This window comes from Mustelus asterias, chromosome 15, assembly GCF_964213995.1.
Source record: "Mustelus asterias chromosome 15, sMusAst1.hap1.1, whole genome shotgun sequence".
NCBI classification, from domain to species: domain Eukaryota; kingdom Metazoa; phylum Chordata; class Chondrichthyes; order Carcharhiniformes; family Triakidae; genus Mustelus; species Mustelus asterias.
In genome coordinates, this window is record NC_135815.1 from 97,526,583 (window position 1) to 97,552,177 (window position 25,595).

The following is a 25,595-nucleotide window of genomic DNA, read 5'->3' on the forward strand; positions in this document are numbered from 1 at the left end:
GTGAAGGGGAGGGGGGGATGGTTGTGGGGGAGGGGGGAGAAGGGGGGAAGGGGGTTGAGGGGAGGGGGATTGAGGGGAGGGGGGTGAATGGGAGGGGAGGGGGGGTGAATGGGAGGGGAGGGGGGGGTGAATGGGAGGGGGGGGGTGAATGGGGGGGTTGGGGGGTGAAGGGGAGGGGGGGTTGAGGGGATGGGGGGGGGGTTGAGGGGATGGGGAGGGTTGTGGGGAGGGGGGGGAAGGGGGTTGAGGGGAGGGGGGTGAGGGGAGGGGGAGGGTTGTGTGGAGGTTGAAGCTGTGACTGAGCAGCGGCTCTGTGAGTTTGTGCTGAGATTGTGGATGTTGCTCAGACTCGCTGCTGCTCCGGTTCGGTTTGATCTCTGTTTGAAATTGGATTACCCGGACTGTTGCTGGATTTTCCGGACTTGTTGTTGGATCTTCCGGATTTGTTGTTGGATCTTCCGGATTTGTTGTTGGATCTTCCGGGCTTGTTGCTGAATTTTCGGGACTGTTGCTGGATTTTCCGAGGTGGTTGCTGGATTTTCCGGGACTGTTGCTGGATTGTCCGGACTGGTTGCTGTGTTGTTGGATTTTCCTGGCTTGTTGCTGGATTCTCCAGGCTTGTTGCCGGATTTTCGGGGCTGGTTGCTGGATTTTCCGGGCTGGTTGCTGGATTATCTGAGATGTTGCTGGATTTTCCGGGCTTGTAGCTGGATTTTCCGGGCTTGCTGCTGGATTCTCTGAGCTGTTGCTGGATTTTCCGGGCTTGTAGCTGGATTTTCCGGACTTGCTGCTGGATTCCCTGAGCTGTTGCTGGATTTTCCGGCTGGTTGCTGGATTTTCCGGGCTGTTGCTGGATTCCCTGAGCTGTTGCTGGGTTTTCCGGCTGGCTGCTGGATTTTCCGGGCTGTTGCTGGATTCCCTGAGCTGTTGCTGGATTTTCCGGGCTTGTTGCTGGATTCTCCGGGCTTGCTGCTGGATTCTCCAGGCTTGCTGCTGGATTCTCTGAGCTGTTGCCGGGCTCCGGGGAGCGGCTGCTTTATATTTCTGACTATTATCTGCTATTTGACTGGGAGTTGCTGCTGTGTTCCCTGTTGCACTCTCTGTCTCTGGAAGCTGCTCCTCTCTCCGCTCTCCCTCCCCCTCTCTCTCTCTGGCTCCGGGAGCTTTGCGAGGTGGAGACGGGAGCGGGTACCGATCCCCCGAGCCCGGCAGCGCCCGGCAGCAGCTCCCCCCGGCCCGGGGCCGCTTCCAGCCGCGGCCGCCTCCCCGCCAGCCGGCGGCGGATCCGCACCATGGCTCGCCTCGCCGCCGAGCTGCTGCTGCTGCTCGGGCTCCTCATCCTCACCATTCACATCAGTGTCCTTAAGAGCATCCCCCTGGGAGCGGAGACACACAACAGCAGCGGAGAAGCTGCCCAGGTAAGGAGAGAGGGAGGGTGAGAGAGAGAGAATGACAGGGATAAATAGAGTGATAGAGACACACAACATCAGCGGAGAGGATAGCGTCCAGGTAATGAGAGAGAGTGATAGATAGAGAGACAACAGCAGCAGGGAGAGCATTACCCAGGTAAGGAGAGAGAGAGATACACAGAGAGATAGTGATAGAGAGATAAGGTAGACACACATCATTAAGGATTTTATTTAAATTAAAAAGAGTGCAGAAAAGATTTACTAGGATGCTGCAGGACTTAATGGTTTGAGTTATAAGGAGAGGTTGGATAGACTGGGACTTTTTTTTCCTGGAGCGCAGGAGGCTGAGGGGTGATCTTACAGAGATCTATAAAATAATGAGGGGCACAGATCAGCTAGACAGTCAATATCTTTTCCCAAAGGTAGGGGAGGTTAAAACTAGAGGGCATAGGTTTAAGGTGAGAGGGGAGAGATACAAAAAGGTCCAGAGGGGCAATTCTTGCACACAGAGGGTGGTGAGTGTCTGGAACAAGCTGCCAGAGGCAGTAGTAGAGGCGGGTACAATTTTGTCTTTTAAAAAGCGTTTAGACAGTTACATGGGTAAGATGGGTATCGAGGGATATGGGCCAAACGCGGGCAATTGGGACTAGCTTAGGGGTTTAAAAAACGGCGGTGGCTTGGGCAGGTTGGGCTGAAGGGTCTGTTTCCATGCTGTAAACCTCGATAATGCTATGACTATGACATCATAGACTGACAGCGAGAGACCCCATAGATAAATAGACTGTCGAGTGATTTGATTTGATTTGATTTATTATTGTCACACGGTGGCACAGTGGTTAGCACTGCTGCCTCACAGCGCCAGGGACCCAGGTTCGATTCCCAGCTTGGGTCACTGTCTGTGTGGAGTCTGCACATTCTCCCCGTGTCTGCGTGGGTTTCCTCCGAGTGCTCCGGTTTCCTCCCACAGTCCGAAAGATGTGTTGGTTAGGAGCTTTGGCCATGTTAAATTCTCCCTCAGTGTACCCGAACAGGTGCCAGAGTGTGGCGACTAGAGGATTTTCACAGTGACTTCATTGCAGTGTTAACGTAACTTGTGACAATAATAAATAAACTTAAAAAACTTTAATGTATTAGAATGCAGTGAAAAGTATTGTTTCTTGCGCGCTATACAGACAAAGCATATCGTTCATAGAGAAGAAACAGAGAGGGTGCAGGATGTAGTGTTACAGTTATAGCTAGGGTGTAGAGAAAGATCAACTTAATGCAAGGTAGGTCCATTCAAAAGTCTGATGGCAGCAGGGAAGAAGCTGTTCTTGAGTTAGTCGGTACGTGACCTCAGATTTTTGTATCTTTTTCCCGGTGGAAGAGAGTATGTCAGGGGTGCGTGAGGACAGTAATTATGCTGGAATTATAGAGAGAGAGAATACCATGTTTGAGGGGTCAGTCACGAGGGGGCAGAGTTTTAAGGGGCAGGAGATTCAGAAGGGATTTGAGAAAACATTTTTTCACTCAGAGGGTGGTGGGAATCTGGAATTCACTGCCCGGGAAAGTAGCGGAGTCCGGAAATCTTACAACCTTTAAAAAGTATTTGGGTGAACACTTGAAACATCATAGCATTCAAGGATATGGGACAAGAGCTGGAAAATGGAATTGGCGCATCTTTAGGGGTAGTTATTGTCAGAACAGATTTGATGGGCTGAAGGGCTTTTACTGCACGACTTAAAGTTTATTTATTAGTCACAAGTAGGCTTACATTAACACTGCAATGAAGTTACTGTGAAAATTCCTCAGTCGCCACACTCCGGCGCCTTTTCGGGTATATGGAAGGAGAATTTAGCACGGCCAATCCATCTAACCAGCACATCTTTGGATATTGGGAAGAATCCGGAGCACCTGGGCGAAACCCACGCAGACACGGGGAGAACGTGCAAACTCCACACAGTGACCCAAGCCGGGAATCGAACCCGGGTCCCTGGCGCTGTGAGGCAGCAGTGCTGTCTCTATGACTCTGAGAGAGAGAATACACCATGGAGGGATAGAGAGAGAGAGAGAGAGCGAAACTCTTGAGAGAGACAGAGATACAGAGAGACAGTGAAAGGCAAATACAGAGAGATGGTGATAGGGAGATCGTGAGGGAGAGAGAGAGAGAGACAGAGCAACACAGATGATAAAGGAGAGACCCTGGAGATAGTGTGATAGTGAGAAAGACAGAGTGAGTGAGAGATAGTGAGAAACAATTGACAGGAGAGACCCAGTGGTAGAGAGGGACAGATATAGAACGCACGAGTTTGAGAAAGATAGGAAGGGAATGTGAGAGAGAGCTTTTGTGTAGAAACGGTGAGAGAGGGACAGACAGATGGAGAAAAATATATTGATTAATGTTTTTAAATGCATGATGGCAAATAGCCATTTCCAAACCTCATCCTGTTTATTGAAATAGATCCCACTTTGCCTAAAACTGAATCAGTTCAAAGGAAGTTCCGCTAGGCAATGGCTCTAATGGGGATCCGAGTGGGTGGAATGGATGGCGAGAGGGATTTAAGCGAGTTCTCAGCTGATGATTAAAGAGTATAATCGTGCGACAAAATGTTTGAACTTGGCAATTGTTAACTGGTTCTATTCCAAAATCCGACACCTGCGACTCAGTGGGACGGATTACAAAGTGCTCTCCCATTCTTCATAAAATAGAATCGTAGAATCCCGACAGCGCAGAAGGAGGCCATTCAGCCCATCGAGCCTGCACCGACAACAATTCCACCCTGGCCCCATCCCCGTAATCCCACGTATTTACCCTGTTAGACACTGCACTTTTCCAGCTGTTTCCCCAACCTCGTGAGCTTTGTGCCAAGCCAGTTATTGGCAGCGTCTAGTTTGTATGACAGGTAACATTCTGGATTTAGCTGCGGAAGCGTAGAGGCACTCAGTTATAAAGCAGCACCCTCCAATACTTTCCTGAGTTAAAACCGTCCTGAGCAGCAAGCAGCAGTGTGTGCCTTTGGTATCGCGGTTGGTGTAGTTACTCTCAAAGATACTGTATAAAAGGACATTGGCAACTGGTAAGACATCCCATTCCAGCCAATGGCAATTTGCCCATGCACCTGGGCACAATGTATGTGATACTTGGCACACGTGGAGAATTAACGTTATAGTTACTGCAACAAAAGGTTCAGAAGGCAGCAACTCTTTGTGGCAGGGGTAACTATAACACAAGGTGCCTGAGTTAACAAGTAATAAATGGCACATTTAAGTATTTCGAATGAATGGTCTTGAGGAAGTAACTCTGAGGGTGTTTTGAACAGATTCTTAAAAGTAGTTTTAATGAATGGCTTGGTGGCACAGTGGTTAGCACTGTTGCCTCTCGGCTCCAGGGACCCGGGTTCGATTCCCGGCCTTGGGTCACTGTCTGTGTGGAGTCTGCACATTCTCCCCGTGTCTGCGTGGGTTTCCTCCGGGTGCTCCGGTTTCCTCCCATAGTCCAAAGATGTGCGGATTAGGTTGATTGGCCATGCTAAATTGACCCTTAGTGTCCCGGGATGTGTGGATTAGCGTGGTAAATATGTGGGGTTACAGGGATAGGGTCCAGGTGGGATTGTGGTCGGTGCAGACCCGATGGGCTGAATGGCCTCCTTCTGCACTGTAGGGATTCTATGATTCTGTGATTTTCAGTTCACTATTGGGGGTAGTGTCAAAACTCACAGATTAGTGAGCTAATATTACAGAAATATCCAAACCAACTCTCTCATCGTCATCAGATGTTCTACATATCTGAGTATGACACTTTCCTCCTTTCTAAGTAAGCCTCATTCACCCCTGGACTTGATCACTCCAGTGAACTCACAGAGGTTCTACCCTCTATGTTTGAGGTAAGCTGGTGTGGCACGGTGGTTAGCACTGCTGCCTCGCAGCGCCAGGGCCTCGGGTCACTGTCTGTGCGGAGTCTGCACGTCCTCCCCGTGTCATAGAATCCCTACCGTGCAGAGGGAGGCCATTCGGCCCATCGAGTCGGCACCGACCACAATCCCACCCAGGCCCTATCCCCGTAACCCCATGCATTTACCCTAGCTAGTCCCGCTGATACTAAGGGGCAATTTAGCACAGTCGATCCACTTAACCTGCACATCTTTGGATTGTGGGAGGAAACCGGAGCACCCGGAGGAAACCCACGCAGACATGGGGAGAATGTGCAAACTCCACACAGACAGTGACCCAAGCCGGGTCTGCATGAGTTTCCTCCGGGTGCTCCAGTTTCCTCCCACAGCCCAAAGACGTGCAGGTTGGGTGGATTGGCCATGCTAAATTGTCCCTTAAAGTCCCAAGATGTGTAAATGAGGGGGATTAGCAGGGCAAATGCGTGGGGTTACAGGAATGCTCTGTTCTGTTGGAGAGTCAGTGTAGACTCGTTGGGCCGAATGGCCTCCTTCTGCACTGTCGGGATCCTATGATTCAATGTTTAGGTCCTGGTGTTGTGTAGAGTTGACCATTCCCGGGTGGAATTGTCCGATTAATCTCAATGCCACATTGGGTGTGCGATTCGTGGGGAATGTGTGTGGGAGATTCTCACCTCCCTGAGTTCCACCAAGTGACCTTCACTCTCGAAATACACGTGTGTGAATGTTGGTGATAATTCAAAGCCACGCTATGTTCAAATATCCAACTGAAACTCCACACTTGGGAAGAATCACTTTGCAAAGCTGCAGATGGTACTTGTGCATGGGGGGCAGACTGGCGGTGGGAGATGATCGGAAGGTTAAAGAGCGAGCAGAAAAAGCTGGAGAGGATATAGGTGGCACCCCGAAAAGTGTTGTAACAAATCTTTTAATGCAAATCACATCAGTTAATCCAGTGTCGCTATGTCCTTGGTAAGCACCTGCCAAAATTCTTTCCATGCTATAGGATGTGTTGAACTGTGTTGCACACTTTTGAGGTCACCCACTAACTAACCACGGGGAAAGGAATCAAACCCACAACACTTGGTGCAGAATATAACCATATTCTATGAAAAACAGCTAAATGCGGGCAATCAGTAATCCCCCATTTTACTGCTGCTGTTTGTGAATTGCTGAACGTTATGTCAGTCACTTATAATGATTGATTTCATTTATTATTGTCACATGTATTAACATACAGTGAAAAGTATTGTTTCTTGCGCGCGATACAGACAAAGCATACCGTTCATAGAGAAGGAAAAGAGAGAGTGCAGAATGTAGTGTTACAGTCATAGCTAGGGTGTGGAGAAAGATCAATTTAGTGTGAGAGAAGTCCATTCAAAAGTCTGATGGCAGCAGGGAAGAAGCTGTTCTTGAGTCGGTTGGTACGTGATCTCAGACTTTTGTATGTTTTTTCTGACGGAAGAAGGTGGAAGAGAGAATGTCCGGGTTGCGTGGGGTCCTTAATTATGCTGGCTGCTTTTCCGAGGCAGCGGGCAGTGTAGACAGAGTCAATGGATGGGAGGCTGGTTTGCGTGATGGACTGGGCTACGTTCACGGAAAGGCACACATTGCCATTGCTCTAGTGCTTTCCTCCATTATTTAATATTTACATTGACTTTCATTGCTAAATCAGCTGTAACTCAATATTTAAATTATATTGCCTGCCGTATGGGCAAAAGTTTGTCATCAAGACTGTTAATTAATTGGTGATCGCCCTTCAAGAATAAGGTGTGGCATTTAATGGAATTGTTTTTGAAAAGAGGCTGATTGCTTCAGTCTGGTGTTATTTCAGAGCAGTTTCAACAACAATACCTTATCTTTGTATAGCGCCTTCAATGTAGTGAACTTCTCCACACGAGCATCATAAAATACTGAGCCCCATTAGATCAGATGACCGAACGTTACATAGAACATAGAACATAGAAAGCCACAGCACAAACAGGCCCTTCGGCCCACAAGTTGCGCTGATCATATCCCTACCTCTAGGCCTATCTATAGCCCTCAATCCCATTAAATCCCATGTACTCATCCAGAAGTCTCTTAAAAGACCCCAACGAGTTTGCCTCCACCACCACCGACGTCAGCCTATTCCACTCACCCACCACCCTCTGAGTGAAAAACTTACCCCTGACATCTCCTCTGTACCTACCCCCTAGCACCTTAAACCTGTGTCCTCTCATAGCAACCATTTCAGCCCTTGGAAATAGCCTCTGAGAGTCTACCCTATCCAGACCTCTCAACATCTTGTAAACCTCTATCAGGTCACCTCTCATCCTTCGTCTCTCCAGGGAGAAGAGACCAAGCTCCCTCAACCTATCCTCATAAGGCATGCCCCCCAATCCAGGCAACATCCTTGTAAATCTCCTCTGCACCCTTTCAATGGCTTCAACATCTTTCCTGTAATGAGGTGACCAGAACTGCGCGCAGTACTCCAAGTGGGGTCTAACCAGGGTCCTATAAAGCTGCAGCATTATCTCCCGACTCCTAAACTCAATCCCTCGATTAATGAAGGCCAGTACGCCGTACGCCTTCTTGACCGCATCCTCCACCTGCGAGGCCGATTTAAGAGTCCTATGGACCCGGACCCCAAGGTCCTTCTGATCCTCTACACTGCTAAGAATGGTACCCTTCATATTATACTGCTGCTTCATCCCATTGGATCTGCCAAAATGGATCACCACACACTTATCCGGGTTGAAGTCCATCTGCCACTTCTCCGCCCAGTCTTGCATTCTATCTATGTCTCGCTGCAACTTCTGACATCCCTCCAAACTATCCACAACACCACCTACCTTGGTGTCATCAGCAAACTTACCAACCCATCCCTCCACTTCCTCATCCAGGTCATTTATGAAAATGACAAACAGCAAGGGTCCCAGAACAGATCCCTGGGGCACTCCACTGGTCACTGACCTCCATGCAGTTAACCGTGTCCTACAGTATAAATTAAAGTAAAAGTAAAGTTTATTTATTAGTGACAAGTAGGCTTACATTAACACTGCAATGAAGTTACTGTGAAAATCCCTTAGTTGCCACACTCCTGTGTCTGTTTGGATACACTGAGGAAGAATTTAGCATGGCCAATGCAGCAAACCAGCATGTCTTTCAGATTGTAGGGAGGAAACCGAAGCATCCGGAGGAAACCCATGCAGACATGGGGAGAATGTGCAGACTCCGCACAGACAGTGACCCAAGCTGGGAATCGAACCAGGGTCCCTGGCGCTGTGAGGCAGCAGTGCTAATCACTGTGCCAACCAAGCATCAAATTGTTGTGGTAGTTTGAAATTTGGCATTCTTGTGTTTATCCTGATGAGTGCAAGGTGAAAAACTTTGACAGCCTCTCTTTTTAGCAGTATTGGTCAGATTTTCACCTACCATCCCCTCAAACTCTTCCCCTTTTCTTTTTGCTCCAATTCCATTTCTTTCTGCTCTCACAGAGATGTTGACTCCCGCTGGAGTCAACATGAATGCGTGGTGAGCTTGGCGCTGTGCCTGGGTGGCCTTTCGCCATGAATGGATGTTTACAGATCGATCTGCTGGTGATACACTGCGCAGTGGGAGTTGGCCAGTGACGGACAGTCAAGGCTAATTGCGGGTGATTGAGCCTGGGACATGAAGAAAGAGAAGAGACTTGTAAAAATGATTTGCAGGATCTCAGTGTATCCCAACGTGCTGTGCATCCAATGAAGTTCCTGTCCTGATGCTGACATTCTGCATTTATATAGCACCTTTTCCTACATTATGTCAGTGAACCCGCTTAAGAACAAAGAACAGTACAGCACAGGAACAGGCCCTTCGGCCTTCCAAACCTGCACGACACATGATGCCTTTCTAAACTAAAGACCTTTTGCCTCTACGCAGTCCGTATCCCTCTATTCCCTGCCTATTCATGTATCTGTCGAGATGCCTCTTAAACGTTGCTGTTGTATCTGCTCCTACCACCTCCTCTGGCAGACCATTCCAGGCATTTACCACCCTCTGTGTAAAAAAACTTGCCTCTCACATCTCCTTTAAACTTTCCCCCTTTTACCCTGAACCTACCCCCTAGTAATTGACATTTCTACCTGGGGAAAAAGCATTCGACTATCCATTCTATCCAGTACAGATGTACAGCTGTATCGTGTTGTACGGAAGGCACTATGTCATTGGAAGATGTCTTTCTCTCTCCATAAAGTAACAATACGTGGGTACTATCAAAGTTTGACACTAAGTCAGATTTGTAGATATGAGGACAGGTGACCAAAAGCTTGGTCAAGGAGATCCAATTAGTTTAAAGTAACGCAGGGGTTGCAATACTCCATTCTTTTTCCTAAGTTCTTTCAGTGGATGTGAGTGTCACTGGCTAGGCTACGTTCAATACCCATCCCTAATTGTCCTTGACAAGGTGTAGTGAGCTGCCATCTTAAACCACTGCAGTTCATGTGGCGTAAGTAGACCCGCAGTGCTGTTAAAGTTAGTTCAAAGTTTATTTATTCGTGTCACAATTAGGCTTACATTAACACTGCAATGAAGTTACTGTGAAAATCCCCTAGTCGCCACATTCCGGTGCCTGTTCGGGTACACTGAGGGAGAATTTAACACGGCCAATTCACCTAACCAGTACATCTTTGGTCTGTGGGAGGAAACCGGAGCACACGGAGGAAACCCACGCAGACACGGGGAGAACGTGCAGATTCCACACACAGTGACCCAAGCCGGAAATCGAACCTGGGTCCCTGGCGTTGTGAGGCAGCAGTGCTAAGCACTGCACCACCGTGCTGCCCCAAGGTTAGGGAGGGAGTTCCAGGATTTTAACACAGTGAAGGAACGGCTGATACATTTCCAAATCAGGATGGTGAGTGGCTTGGAGAGGAACATGCAGATGGTGTATCTGCTGCCCTTGTCCTTCCAGCTGGCAGATTTGAAAGGTGCTGTCGAAGGAGCCTTGGTGAGTTCCTGCAGTGCATCTTGTAGATGGTACACACAACTACCATTGTGTGTCGATGGTGAAGGGAATGAATGTTTAATCGGGTGGATGTGGTCCCAATCAAGTGGGGTTGCTTTGTCCTGGATGGTGTTCAGCTTGAGTGTTGTTGGAGCTGTACCCATCCAGGCAAGTGGGGAGTATTCCATCACACTCCTGACTTGTGCCTTGTCAATGGTGGACAGGCTTTGGGGAGTCAGGAGGTGAGTTACTTGCCACAGGATTCCCAGCCTCTGACCTGCTCTGGTAGCCACAGTATTTATATGGCTAGTCCGGTTCAGTTTCTGGTCAATGGTAACTCTCAGGATGTTGGGGATTCGCGATGGTAACGCATTGAATGTCAAGGGGCAATAGTTGGATTCCCTCACCTGGCACTTGTGGGGCATGAATGTTACTTTTCACTTATCACCTGGTGGGGTGGTGGGGGGTGGGGTGGGGTGGCCCAAAGTGCTTTAGGATCATAGGAATTAGGAGCAGAAGTCGGCAAATTCAGCCCTTCGAGCCTCTCTCTCCCTGGTCTCAAATCCACCTCCCCACCTGTTCCCCGTATCCTTTCAAGCTGTTTTTTTATTAGAAATATATCCATCTCCTTCTTGAAACCATTCAATGATTCAGACTCCACCGCGCGATGGGGCAGCAAGTTCCACAAATTCACCACCCTCTGCGAGAAGTAGTTCCTCCTCATCTCAGTTTTAAATCTATCGCCTCTCAACCCATACCCGTGACCTCTAGTTCTAGATTGCCCCATAAGGGGAAACATTTGATTTACGTTTACTTTATCAATCCCTTTTAACATTTTATATACATCGATCAGATCCCCTCTCATCCTTCTAAACTCCAGCGAGTATAAACCCAAACTGTTTAATCTCTCCTCATACATCAACCCTTTCATCCCTTTACAGGAGAAGTGTCACAGAATCATAGAATCCCTGCAGTGCAGAAGGAGGCCATTCGGCCCATCGAGTCTGCACCGACCACAATCCCACCCAGGCCCTAATCCCGCAACCCCACACATTTACCCTGCTAGTCCCCCTGACACTAAGGGGCAATTTAGCATGGCCAATCCACCTAACCTGTGCACCTTTGGAGTGTGGGAGGAAACCGGAGCACTTGGAGGAAACCCACGCAGACACGGGGAGAACATGCAGACTCCGCACAGACAGTGATCTGAGGCTGGAATTGAACCTGGGCCCCTGGTGCTGTGAGGCAGCAGTGCCAACCACTGTGCCACCGTGCCACTCACTTTGAAAGGCCAGTTAACTGTTGTGACGTAGGAAAGGCGGTCGCCAGTTTTGTGCACAGCAAGCTCCCACAAACTGCAGGGTGATAACCACCCAGCTAATCTGTTGATTGAGGGATAAATATTGGACCTGAATGCAGGGTGAGGACCACCCCCCCGTCTGCCTGCCACCCCCCGCTGCCTGCCACCCCCTTCCCTCCCCATCCCGGCCCACCTCCCTGATATTCCAGTGCCGTGAGATATTTCATGTCCACCTGAGAGGGCAGTTGTAGGGCACCCATGACAGTGCAGCACTCTGTCAGCACCTCACTGGAGTGTCTGCTTGGATCCACGGTTCTAGTTGTCAAATGGATTATTAAGCAATGGGCACCACCCGCCCATTTAAATTACAAGGCTCACAATGTGATTTGAGCTGCACATAAAAGAGTGTCTAATAATACTTTTGAGAAAGCTATTTCCTTACAGATATTCAGAATGCTCTTTCCCCCACGCTCCCCCCCCACTCCCCCCCCCCCGCCTCCCCCCCCCCCGCCTCCCCCCCCCCCGCCTCCCCCCCCCCCGCCTCCCCCCCCCCCGCCTCCCCCCCCCCGCCTCCCCCCCCCCGCCTCCCCCCCCCGCCTCCCCCCCCGCCTCCCCCCCCCCGCCTCCCCCCCCCCGCCTCCTCCCCCCCCCCCACTCCCCCCCCCCACCTCCCCCCCCCCACCTCCCCCCCCCACCCCCCCCCCACTCCCCCCCCCACTCCCCCCCCCCCCACTCCCCCCCCCCCCCACTCCTCCCCCCCCCCGCCCCCCCCCCACTCCCCCCCCCCCCCCACTCCCCCCCCCGCCCCCCCACAGCACGCACACCCCTCCTAGGTAAAGCAACCAAGCCCACACTGCGCCACACATGTGGCAGCTTCAGCCTCAGGCTAGCCCCACTTGGTGAGCACTCGCAGACCTCCAGCGAAGTCTCCGGGAACCTCCACCTCCCCCACTCCCCCTCCACCTACTCCCCCCAAAGGGGTCTGCAGAGCCAGTTCGAGAGCCCCTGGGCTAGTTTATGTCTCGCGAGCATTGAAGTGTCTTCTGACCCAGAGACGCCAATACCTTTCTGTGCAGAACATGTTATTGGAATCACCAGCCATGTGATTCCTGTCCTGTCTGCAGCAGTGAGCGTGTAGCGTTATCTTTGTGGTTACTGCATTCAGTTATGTTTTGTAGCGCACCCACTCGGCATGGAAAACAGGGGTTCATATCCTTTTTGTTTTTAAACGAAGGCCTACGTTTCCGTCTGGTGGTCTCGTACCCAGAGCCCCGTTGTGTGAACAATCGCCAGTCAAGTCTTGCCCGGAATGAAAATTTGAATGATTAACTGAGTGATTTGAGTCAGGGAAGTTGTTCCAAGTTTAATGTGGCTGTGAATTTAAACTGTTCAAGGTGCAGAGTAAGCGATTAACTGTGAAAATGTTCAAAGTTTTTAACGCTTCTTTGTGCTCACCACCCGGCCTCATTTCTTAGAATCCCTACAGTGCAGAAGGAGGCCATTCGGCCTATCGAGTCTGCACCGAACACAATCCCACCCCATCCCCACAATCCCATTTATCCCTAGCTAGTCCCTCTGACATGAAGGGAAAATTTAGCATGGCCAATCCACCTAACCCACACATCTTTGGAGTGTGGGAGGAAACAGGAGCACCCGGAGGAAACCCACGCAGACACGGGGAGAATGTGCAGACTCCGCACAGACAGTGACCCGAGGCCGGGAATCGAACCCGGGACCCTGGCGCTGTGAGGCAACTGTGCTAACCACTGTGTCACTCCACAGAGTTTCAGTTCAGTAAAATAGTGTCTTGTGAATGGGAAGCCTTCTAATGCAAATGAGCTGTAGCATCAAATCACAGTTTAAAAATGTGGGGTGGCACAATGGTGAGCACTGCTGCTTCACAGCGCCAGGGACCTGGGTTCAATTCCTGGCTTGGGTCACTGTCTGTGCGGAGTTTGCATGTTCTCCCCATGTCTGCGTGGGTTTCCTCTGGGTGCTCCAGTTTCCTCCCACAGTCTGAAAGACGTGCAGATTAGGTGCTAAATTCTCCCTCAGTGTACCCGAACAGGCGCCAGAGTGTGGGATTTTCACAGTAACTTCATTGCAGTGTTAATGTAAGCCTCCTAGTGACACTAATAAATAAATGTTTAAAAGCTTGTTTTAAATGTGTAATGAAGTGAAACTATTTGCCAGGAGTTAGATAGTGATAGCAACTATGAATCCTGTCAATGTCCAAGCCACTGGACAGGTGTTATTCCAATCATGATGTTCTTCTTTGCGACTGCTAATAAATTCCGTAACTTTCTTGTCGTTTAGATTTGCAGTCCTCAGAGCGAAAGGTTTCCCTAATTAGTTTCCGATCCTGAGGTGCAGTTTTAATTTTACCACACTTCCTTTTCCCGGCTTCAGATGGCAGGCAGAACTAATTGCTTCCACAGGAATCCTTGGCACCAAATCCGGCTTGTGGCTAAGTCAGGGGGAGGTGCGTTCATTGTGGAGTTACTGGGGGATGACTGTAAGATCTCCGGGAATCGCAGAGTCCTGCGCACGCACATGGCAGGCAGACTCGAGAATCAAGCCGGTGGCTCACAATCACAGTGGCACGAATGAGTGATATTCTTCTTGTCCCTTTCACTCACTCAAAGCCTCAACCTCATTCAGAAAAAGATATGCAGAATATATTCTTCTCCTTTTTAGCTGGTCATAGAGTCATAGAGGTTTACAGTATGGAAACAGGCCCTTCGGCCCAACTTGTCCATGTTGCCCTTTTTTCAAACCCCTAAGCTAGTCCCAATTGCCCGCATTTGGCCCATATCCCTCTATACCCATCCTATCCATGTAACTAATCGTGGTGTTTAAAGTACGGTAGCGTTCATTCATTCCTTTGAATAGATGGGGACAGCACTGGTACGATGAATTTCTTTTATTGAACAGAACTTAAAATAAAAACAGTTAACGCTACAGAAGCGAGAAGAAAGGAAACTGACGGCCTGGCTTCACTGTCAGGCCCTCTACAAAAAATGTACTAATCTGAGCTGAAACTAATCTAAAAAAACTGCACTACGCAGAGCTGAATCCAAAATATATTTCATTCATTATCTCATTATCGAAACTGTTTTGCACATGCTGTCTCCGACTCCCATCCACTGACTCTGTCCACACTTCCCGCTGCCTCGGTAAAGCAGGCAGCATAATTAAGGACCCCACGCACCCCGGACATTCTCTCTTCCACCTTCTTCCATCAGGAAAAAGATACAAAAGTCTGAGGTCACGTACCAACCGACTCAAGAGCAGCTTCTTCCCTGCTGCCATCAGACTTTTGAATGGATTTACCTTGCATTAAGTTGATCTTTCTCTACACCCTAGCTATGACTGTAACATACATTCTGCACTCTCTCCTTTCCTTCTCTATGAACAGTATGCTTTGTCTGTATAGCGCGCAAGAAACAATACTTTTTGCTGTATCCCAATACATGTGACAATAATAAATCAAATCAAAAACTCAGAGAAACAGTCCTTGCAGCTGTTCATAGAAATCATAGAAACCCTACAGTACAGAAAGAGGCCATTCGGCCCATTGAGTCTGCACCGACCACAATCCCACCCAGGCCCCCATATCCCTACATATTTTACCCGCTAATCCCTGCATCCCAGGACACTAAGGGGCAATTTTAGCATAGCCAATCAACCTAACCCGCACATCTTTGGACTGTGGGAGGAAACCGGAGCACCCGGAGGAAACCCACGCAGACACGAGGAGAATGTGCAAACTCCACACAGACAGTGATCCAAGCCGGGAATCGAACCCAGGTCTCTGAGGCTGTGAAGCAGCAGTGCTAACCGCTGTGCTACTGTGCTGCCCTGTTGTTATGAAAAACTTGTTTTGCTTGCATTGTGTACCCTTCAAAAATGCAGTCAATTTCTCACTAATCCAGCATGCCCTCTGAGTTTTAAAATGTAGTCAAGTTAACCCCTATAGTCTCACATTTAAATGTAATTGCATAGGCAGAAATATCCTAAAATAACGTCTTTGCATAAATGAAGTCTTTGCATAGACTGAAGCAAGCAGGGCTAAGCATACACAGGATCTCTCAAGTATCCACAAAAATACTCTCTGCTTAATGCCCTGAACCTCATTTATGTACCTGTGTGTGCGCACGCACGTGCGTGCGTGTGTATTCATAAGATTGGTTTGTAACTCTCACTTGCATTAACTAACAATGGAGCATTGGCCCATCACTAGAAGGATATGCTGGTGGGGTTAGCTGGAGAGAAGGGTGTTGGGGCTTGAACTCCTTGCTAAACTGTTCTTGTTCTTGTCAAGGAATAAACATATTGGCAAAAAGGGCAATTACTAATTCAGAATGCAAATTAACAAGGTTTATTGGACAAGAGATTATTACCTAACATGGCGTGAGTTGAGGTGCAGCAGTCTCACCTTTCCTGTCGGTCTGGGGATTTCTCGATCCTTATGGCTGGTCTCACACGTCCTACTCTCTTCAACTTTTTTAAAATTCATTCATGGGACATGGGCATCGCTGGCTGGGACAGCATTTATTGCCCATCCCTAGCTGCCCTTGAACTGGGTGGCTTGCTAGGCCATTTCAGAGGGCATGGAATCATAAAATCCTACAGTGCAGACATTCCGCCCATCAAGTCTGCACCAACCACAATCCCACCCAGGCCCTATCCCCATAAGCCCATGCACTTACTCTAGCTAATTCCCCTGACACTAAGGGGCAATTTAGCATGGCCAGTCCACCTAACCCGCACGTTTTTTGGACTGTGGGAGGAAACCGGAGCACCGGGGTGAAACCCACGCAGACACGGGGAGAATGTGCAAACTCCACACGGACAGTGACCCAAACCGGGAATTGAACCCGGGTCCCTGGCCATGTGAGGCAGCAGTGCTAACCACTGTGCCGCCCATATTTAAAAGTCAATCACATTGCTGTAGATCTGGAGTCACATGTCGGCCAGACCAGGTAAAGAAGGCAGACTTCCTCCCTTGAAGGACATGAGTGAACCAGATGGGTTTTTCCGACAATCGACAATGGTTTCATGGTCATCGGTAGATTCTTAATTCCAGATATTTTTTATTGAATTTAAATTCCATCATCTGCCGTAGCGGGATTCGAACCCGGGTCCCCAGAACATTAACTGAGTTTCTGGATTAACAGTCCAACGATAATACCAGCGATAATAAACGTGGAACCCTTTTCTGCAGAAGGCTGTGGAGGCCAGGTCACTGAGTGTCTTTAAGACAGAGATAGATAGGTTCTTGATTAATAAGAGAATCAGGGGTTATGGGGAAAAGACAGGAAAATGGGGGATGAGAAAACTATCAGCCATGATTGAATGGCAGAGCAGACTCGATGGGCCGAGTGGCCTAATTCTGTTCCTATGTCTTATGGTCTAATAGCAGTGTAGACCGGCGAGCATGGTGGTGATAGGGACTTGCTGGGAGTTAGGACAAGATGTGGAGATGCCGGCGTTGGACTGGGGTAAACACAGTAAGAAGTTTAACAACACCAGGTTAAAGTCCAACAGGTTTATTTGGTAGCAAAAGCCACACAAGCTTTCGAAGCTCTAAGCCCCTTCTTCAGGTGAGTGGGAATTCTGTTCACAAACAGAGCTTATAAAGACACAAACTCAATTTACATGAATAATGGTTGGAATGCGAATACTTACAACTAATCAAGTCTTTAAGAAACAAAACAATGGGAGTGGAGAGAACATCAAGACAAGCTAAAAAGATGTGTATTGTCTTAGTTAGGACAAGGGCAGCAGAATGTTGAATGACCTAGAGTAGAATGTGGGAATGCGCAGAATTACTCAATTGACTCAAATGAAGTGTATCTATTAGAGAGCAGCGGGCATTGAAAGAGTATGTGAAATTCTAAAGTTACATAGCCCAATCCACCGAGTACACTCTGTGCCACATACTCAAATACTCAAAGTGCATATAGTGTTACATAATGATATCTGTGGAATGCACTTTATTGGATAGTTTGTCATACGCCTGTATCACTGTTTAACCCCAAGAGTGTGCCTGATATAGCAGGCCGATTTTCAATTTGTGTACTTATGGACGGTGTGCTAATGAAAATATCCTGGAATGTAAAAATAGAAGTCTCTCGGCACACTGGAGCGATCGCGCTGCCAGTACACTTTAAAATATATTGTTGCTCTTTGAGGCAGGGTTTCGTCCTGACAGGATGACGTTTATATTATTGGCTGTAGGTTGTATTTTTTATGGCGCTTTTAGGAAATGGGGGTCTCGAGATACGGTTCAGTGCCTTTTGAAGCCTCATCTATAATTAGGCCTGTATGGTTGCCATTTATTAGGTGGAGTTTCTTGAAGCTTGGGGGTGGAGGGGGGAGAGGGGTGCAGGGGGGCACCCCCGTGAGACTTGTAAGTGTTTTCGGAAATCTGTGTAAGAACGCAATGTTGGTTGATGAGTTTCATTGTGGAGGGGCAGGAGGAAGCTTTGCAGAACTGTGAAAAAATATCCAGCGCTATTTCTTGTACATGGTGTTAATGGTGGTGCCAGTACGTGGATGAACATTCAGCACGGTGGCAGAGTGGTTAGCACTGCTGCCTCTCAGCGCCAAGGATCCAGGTTCGATTCCCGGCTTGGGTCACTGTCTGTGCGGAGTCTGCCAGTGTCTACGTGGGTTTCCTCCGGGTGCTCCGGTTTCCTCCCACAGTCCGAAAGACGTGCTGGTTAGGGTGCATTGGCCGTGCTAAGTTCTCCCTCAGTGCACCCGAACAGGCGCCGGAGTGTGGCGACTAGGGGATTTTCACAGTAACTTCATTGCAGTGTTAATGTAAGCCTACTTGTGACACTAATAAATAAACTTTAAAAAGGATCTGTAAACTGAATGGTGGTGTCAGTACGCGGATAATCATTCCTCACTGTTTGCCTTGGCCTGATGAAACCTCCTAAGGGGCGTACTATCAGATTTGTACCAAGAACCATGAGCGCTGCTCAGAGGAAGTGGTTTGTGTATCGTCAGAATTTATAAATCTGCAGAAACCTGTTGTGCAGAACAGCCAGGTTTTCTCTGACGTCTCTGATGTAGGTTTGGGGTGCTTGGCACATGTGTGCTTCACATATGTGACAGAACGGACAGGATTTTACTGTGGTCCTCAGGACCTGAGGGGGTCCTGAACACGTGCCTCCCAGCGGCCAGACCGACTCAGCAATATCTCCAAGGCCCGCGTCTGAATTGCTTGTCTCCTGTTTTATTCTTTTATTAGTGAACCAGATGGTTTTTTCCGACAATTGGTTTCATGGTTATCAGTAGATTCTTAATTCCAGATATTTTTTATTGAATTCAAAGTTCACCATCTGCCGTGGCGGGATTCGAACCCGGGTCCCCCAGATCATTAGCTGAGTGTCTGGATCAATAGTTTAGTGATAATACCACTAGGCCATCGCCTCCCCTGTTAAAGACAGCAGGCAGCCCCACCTGGAGAGGCAGGGCAGAGACCTCGAGGGGTGCCTCAAAGAGGGGTAAAATTAAGTTGGTAAATCGGAGTGGCGAAGGTGGTAGACCCCGTGGATCAGAGGGAAGCTCCCACCATGCGCACTTCTGGAGCTGCCCTACATGAGCTCCGCCTCCTCTTTGGGAGAGTGAGATTGTGTCTCTGATGGTTCCCTGGCCCCCTGAGAGGAGACTGCCTCCATTGCGGCACACATTGGGTTGGGTCTGTGTTGACGCTGCTGCAGGCTCCCCCCGAAATGGGCCTTAATGGTGTAAATTTGCTGCCTGCCTCTGTGGTAAACCATGCTGCTAAAGGTGCATAAAGTGCTGGGTTGAATCTTGCTAACTCTCTGTGCCCCGCTCCAAGCCCAGCTCCATGGAGCTGGTAAGATGCAGCCCAACATTTCATATCCTTTGCATTGTATTGTGAAGCTTTACACATTGTATTACCCGTGTGTTTTAGTTGGAACAGGATGTCCAAAGTGTGGTGCTAATAATCTGCCTCATAAAATCCAGGTGACCTGGCTCTGCAGTGTTCAGAGCTCCCGTTCTGTCGACAGGGCTGCTCCAATTGCCTGGGTTTGGTGTTTTGCAGAACTGAAGAATCCCTCCAGGGCAGAAGGAGGCCGTTTGGCCCATCGAGTCTGCACTGACTCTCTGAAACTGCATCTTACCACACACCCACCCCCAGTTGCCGGTGCATTTACCATGGCTAATCCACCTAACCATCTTTGGACACTAAGGGGCAATTTAGCATGGCCACTCCACCTGACCTGTGTATTAGCCTTGACTGGATTCACTCCCAGCACTGCATTAAACTGTATGTAACTCTGTGCCAGTGACGTCACTCTGTAACTCTGTGCCTATGACGTTACTCTGTAACTCTGTGCCAGTGACGTTACTTACTCTGTAACTCTGTGCCTATGACGTTACTCTGTAACTCTGTGCCAGTGACGTCACTCTGTAACTCTGTGCCAGTGACGTTACTTACTCTGTAACTCTGTGCCAGTGACGTTACTTACTCTGTAACTCTGTGCCAGTGACGTCACTCTGTAACTCTGTCCCAGTGACGTTACTCTGTAACCCTGTCCCAGTGACGTTACTCAGTCTGTAACTCTGTCCCAGTGACGTTACTCAGTCTGTAACTCTGTCCCAGTGACGTTACTCTGTCTGTAACTCTGTCCCAGTGACGTTACTCTGTCTGTAACTCTGTCCCAGTGACGTTACTCTGTCTGTAACTCTGTCCCAGCGACGTTACTCTGTCTGTAACTCTGTCCCAGCGACGTTACTCTGTAACTCTGTCCCAGCGACGTTACTCTGTCTGTAACTCTGTCCCAGTGACGTTACTCTGTTTGTAACTCTGTCCCAGCAATGCGCTGTCTCCAATTTGTGACATTCCATTTGTCTTTTAATCAGGTTTTGCTTCTTTTTTTAAAGTTTTGTTTTGGGGGGGGAAATGTCTGGCTGAGAAATCTCTCTCTTGATTGAGAGCAGATGAAAGAATTGCCTTCAAATGGTTTTCTTGTTTGAGGGAACAAATCAAATCCAAACAGTTTGCTCAGTTCTGTACATTCCAGAACAACGCTGAACTGTAAGTGTCAGGGGAAACACTCTGGGGCGAGCTGTTACTGATGTCAAAAGCACTGAAGGAAGGCTATGGAAGAATCGTACTTTGAGAAATGTCAGGTTATAGCTAAGTAACCTGATCTAAACATTCTAATGTGTCCTTGGTTCAAGCTGCGAATGCTGGGTGAAAGGGCGCACGTTTGCTGGAATTGTGGATGTTCTATTTAAATGTCATTGAGGTTTAAAGTTTATTATTAGTCACAAATTGGCTTACATTAGCACTGCAATTAAGTTACTGTGAAAATCCCCTAGTCGTCACACTCTGGGAGGGCGAATTTAGCACGGCCAATGCACCTAACCCGCACGTCTTTCAGACTGTGGGAGGAAACCGGAGCACCCGGAGGAAACCCACGCAGATACGGGGAGAACATGCAGACTCCACACAGACAGTGACCCAAGCCGGGAATCAAACCCAGGTCCCTGGCGCTGTGAGGCAGCAGTGCCAACCACTGTGCCACCGTGCCACGCGAGGTATTGCCTTAAGCTGTGCAAAGCTTCTAGCATCAAATAACTCAAATAAATACAAGTCAACGAAAAGCTGATGTATAATGTATGTTATCCTGTCCCGCAATCCTTTTATATAACAACCTCCGTATAAGAAAATGGAAAATATGATGTTCTCGGGAGAGGTTCAGTGACAAAGTAACACTAACCTAAACGGTTAAAAGGAAGCAGTTGTGCCTTACATGCGTTCTGTAAAGCCATGGCTGGAATGTGTTGAAGATATGTCTGAGTGTATTTTTAAAAGACAATCACGTCGAGGGATTTTTAAAGGACTGAATCCTCAGTTCACAGAGGCGCGTTTGGATTTTTTGACATTCCGTGCGAGAAGAGTGAATCTTCAGGGAATTGAATGTAGATGGACAATGCAGATAGATTACACACTTACTTGCACTCACTTTCACGCACTCACTTTCACTCTCTCACACACACACCCTCTCTCTCTCACACACACACACACATACTCACACGCTCCCTTGTGCGCATGCACCCAGCCTCCAACACTATTATTCCCATGAAACCCATCTCCAAACTCCGTGGCCTGGGCCTTGGCACCTCCCTCTGCGACTGGATCCTGAACTTCCGAACTCACAGACCACAATCAGTAAGGATAGGCAACAACACCTCCTCCACAATCATCCTCAACACCGGTGCCCCACAAGGCTGTGTTCTCAGCCCCCTACTATACTCCTTATGCACCAATGACTGTGCGGCCAAATTCCCCTCCAATTCGATTTTCAAGTTTGCTGACGACACCACCGTAGTGGGTCGGATCTCAAACAATGACGAGACAGAGTACAGGAATGAGATAGAGAATCTGGTGAACTGGTGCGGCAACAATAGTCTCTCCCTCAATGTCAACAAAATGAAGGAGATTGTCATCGACTTCAGGAAGCGTAAAGGAGAACATGCCCCTGTCTACATCAATGGGGATGAAGTAGAAAGTGTCGAGAGCTTCAGGCTTTTAGGTGTCCAGATCACCAACAACATGTCCTGGTCCCCCCATGCCGACACTGCAGTTAAGAAAGCCCACCAATGCCTCTACTTTCTCAGAAGACTAAGGAAATTTGGCGTAGAACCATAGAAAATTACAGCTCAGAAACAGGCCTTTTGGCCCTTCTTGTCTGTGCCGAACCATTTTTTGCCTAGTCCCACTGACCTGCACTTGGACCATATCCCTCCACACCCCTCTCATCCATGAACCCGTCCAAGTTTTTCTTAAATGTTAAAAGTGACCTCGCATTTACCGCTTTATCCGGCAGCTCATTCCACACTCCCACCACTCTCTGCGTGAAGAAGCCCCCCCTAATATTCCCTTTAAACTTTTCTCCTTTCACCCTTAACCCATGCCCTCTGGTTTTTTTCTCCCCTAGCCTCAGCGGAAAAAGCCTGCTTGCATTCACTCTATCTATACCCATCAAAATCTTATACACCTCTATCAAATCTCCCGTCAATCTTCTACGCTCCAGGGAATAAAGTCCCAACCTATTCAATCTCTCTCTGTAACTCAGCTTCTCAAGTCCCGGCAACATCCTTGTGAACCTTCTCTGCACTCTTTCAACCTTATTTACATCCTTCCTGTAACTAGGTGACCAAAACTGTACACAATACTCCAAATTCGGCCTCACCAATGCCTTATATAACCTTACCATAACACACCAACTTTTATACTCGATACTCCGATTTATGAAGGCCAATGTACCAAAGGCACTCTTTACGACCCTATCCACCTGTGACGTCACTTTTAGCATGTCAGCTACAACTCTCAAACTTAACAGATGCACCATAGAAAGCATTCTTTCTGGTTGTATCACAGCTTGGTATGGCTTCTGCTCTGCCCAAGACCACAAGAAACTACAAAGAGTTATCAATGAAGCCCAGTCCATCACTGAAACCAGCCTCCCATCCATTGACTCCGTCTACACTTCCCGCTGCCTCGGCAAAGCAGCCAGCATAATTAAGGACCCCACGCACCCCGGACATTCTCTCCTCCATTTTCTTCTGCTGGGAAAATGATACAGAAGCCTGAGGTCACGTACCGACCGACTCAAGAACAGCTTCTTCCCTGCTGCCATCAGACTTTTGAATGGACTTACCTCACATTAAGTTGATCTTTCTCCACACCCTAGCTATGACTGTTACACTACATTCTGCACCCTCTCCTTTCCTTCTCTATAAACGGTACGCTTTATTTCTTGCGCGCTGTACAGACAATATTTTTCACTATGTTAATACATGACAATAATAAATCAAATCACTCTCTCGCGCCCGCGCGATCAGGCAGTGATGCAATGTCAAGTCTGAAGTTAACATAAGGATGTGGGCGCTAGTCCAAATCTCTTTAATAGTTAGACAGCTGCCTCCGTGGTCTTTTGCAACTTCTCTGACAAGCGCTTTGTAATTTTGAGAGCATTGTGGTTTTCATTAAGGAAGAATGTGCACAGATCGATGTTCACGCTACCCACTCCCCCCCCTCCCCCCTCCCTTTGTTTTACTGTTCGGCTAACTTACAAAACTAATAAGCAGATGGAGAAAGAAGACAAACTCTCTTACCCCACTTTGGGGGTAAAAGAACAGTCGATTGCCCCTTCCCTGTCCTTTAGTAAAATGCAGTTCTGTTTCAGCTGGAGGTGTGAGGGACGCACAAATATGTGATAATTCTTAAATCTTCACCCTCAATAATAATTCTCGCCATTTGAGGCAGCAATGGTTAGCACTGCTGCCAGACAGCGCCAGGGACTCCTGTTCGATTCCGGCCTCGGGTGACTGTGTGGATTTTGCATGTTCTCCCTGTGTCTCCGTGGGTTTCCTCCGGGTGCTCTGGGTTCCTCCCGCACTCCAAAGATGTGCGGGTTAGGTGGATTGGCCATGCTAAATGTGTGGGGTTACGGGGATAGTGTGAGGGAGGGGGCCTGGGTAAGATGCTCTGTCCGAGAGTTGGTGCAGACTCGATGGGCCGAATGGCCTCCTTCTGCACTGTCGGGATTCTATAGTCAGGTATGGGCACATCTACTGTGTTTGATTCAAATCTCTTCCTTGCAGTAGATCAGTGAGTAAGAGTGGTGTTGCCCATTTCAGCAGTGCCGCTGCCTGCAGTCAGGACTAGAGATGAGGCAGGATCTGTTTTTTCACGTTAAGAGTAAGGGACAAACCTGAGCGATTATAAATAACAGGAAAAACCAAACAAGCTTTGAACTCCTACAAAGAGGGGAGAGTTGATGGCAGTCTTTCACATCACACAGGGTTTGATAAGGTTAGATGGACAAGAGGTGTTTCCATTTTTTGTGGGCAAGTACAAGAGTCAAGGTAAGACGGTCACTAATAAAGCCAACTGGGAATTCAGGAGCAAGCTCTTTATCCAGAGAGTACGGAGATTTGATTTGATTTGATTTATTATTGTCACATGTTTTGGGATACAGCGAAAAGTATTGTTTCCTGTGCACTGTACAGACAAAGCATACCGTTCATAGAGTACGTAGGGGAGAAGGAAAGAAGGTGCAGAATATAGTATTGCAGTCATAGCAGTGACTTCATTGCAGTGTTAATACAAGCCTACTTGTGACACTAATACATAAACATTAAAAACTTTTAGTGAGGGTGTAGAGAAAGATTAACTTAATATATGATAGGTCCATTCAAAAGTCTGACAGCAGCAGGGAAGAAGCTGTTTTTGAGTTGGTTGGTATGTGACCTCAGACTTTTGTATCATTTTCCCGATGGAAGAAAGTCGGAGAGAGAATGCCTGGGGTGCGTGGGGTCCTTAATTATGCTGGCTGCTTTGCCGAGACAGCGGGAAGTGTTGACAGAGTCAATGGATGGGAGGCTGGTTTGCGTGATGGATTGGGCTACACTCACAACCCACTCTCACATGATGTGGAGTTGCCAGCATTGGACTGGGGTAGGCACAGTAAGAAGTCTCACAACACCAGGTTAAAGTCCAACAGGTTTATTTGGTAGTTTATTTGGCACTCACCTGACGAAGGAGCGGCGCTCTCAGAGCTAATGGTTGGAGCAAATAGTACAGATACGTGTCCGGGAGAGCTGGATAAGTGGATGAGGGAGAAAGGGATAGGGATGGTTGAGGCAGGAAGAGGTTTGTGTGGGTATAGATACCAGCACTGATAAGTTGGGCCGAATGGCCTGTTCCTATGCTGTACAGTCCAGGTCAACAGAAGAACGAATCCTCCAAACGGTCACAGTCACAAATTCTTCCCTCCCCCTCCCCACCGCCTCCGAGTCAGGGATTTTAACATTTCAATCAAAATCGAAATTTCCCTCGACAGAATAAAGGCAAAGCTTTGAAAATATCTGTGGTTTGAGATTGCTAAAACGCGAGGATTTTAGCAGTCCCGGTTCAGGGAGAAGCCAGCAAACATCTAAGGCTACGAGACCAGAAAAATCAAATCCGTGCTGTA

General features: G+C 48.3%; 1 protein-coding gene across 1 annotated transcript in view; it reads left to right on the forward strand.

Moving 5' to 3' along the window:
* The first annotated feature begins 310 nt into the window (after positions 1–310).
* The window catches only part of ism1 (isthmin 1), a 66,818-nt gene continuing 41,533 nt past the window's right edge, over positions 311–25,595 (forward strand). The window contains exon 1 of the mRNA XM_078230386.1: positions 311–1,418. Coding sequence (XP_078086512.1) covers positions 1,293–1,418 — 126 coding nt within the window. The 5' untranslated portion in view covers positions 311–1,292. The remainder of the gene's footprint in view (positions 1,419–25,595) is intronic.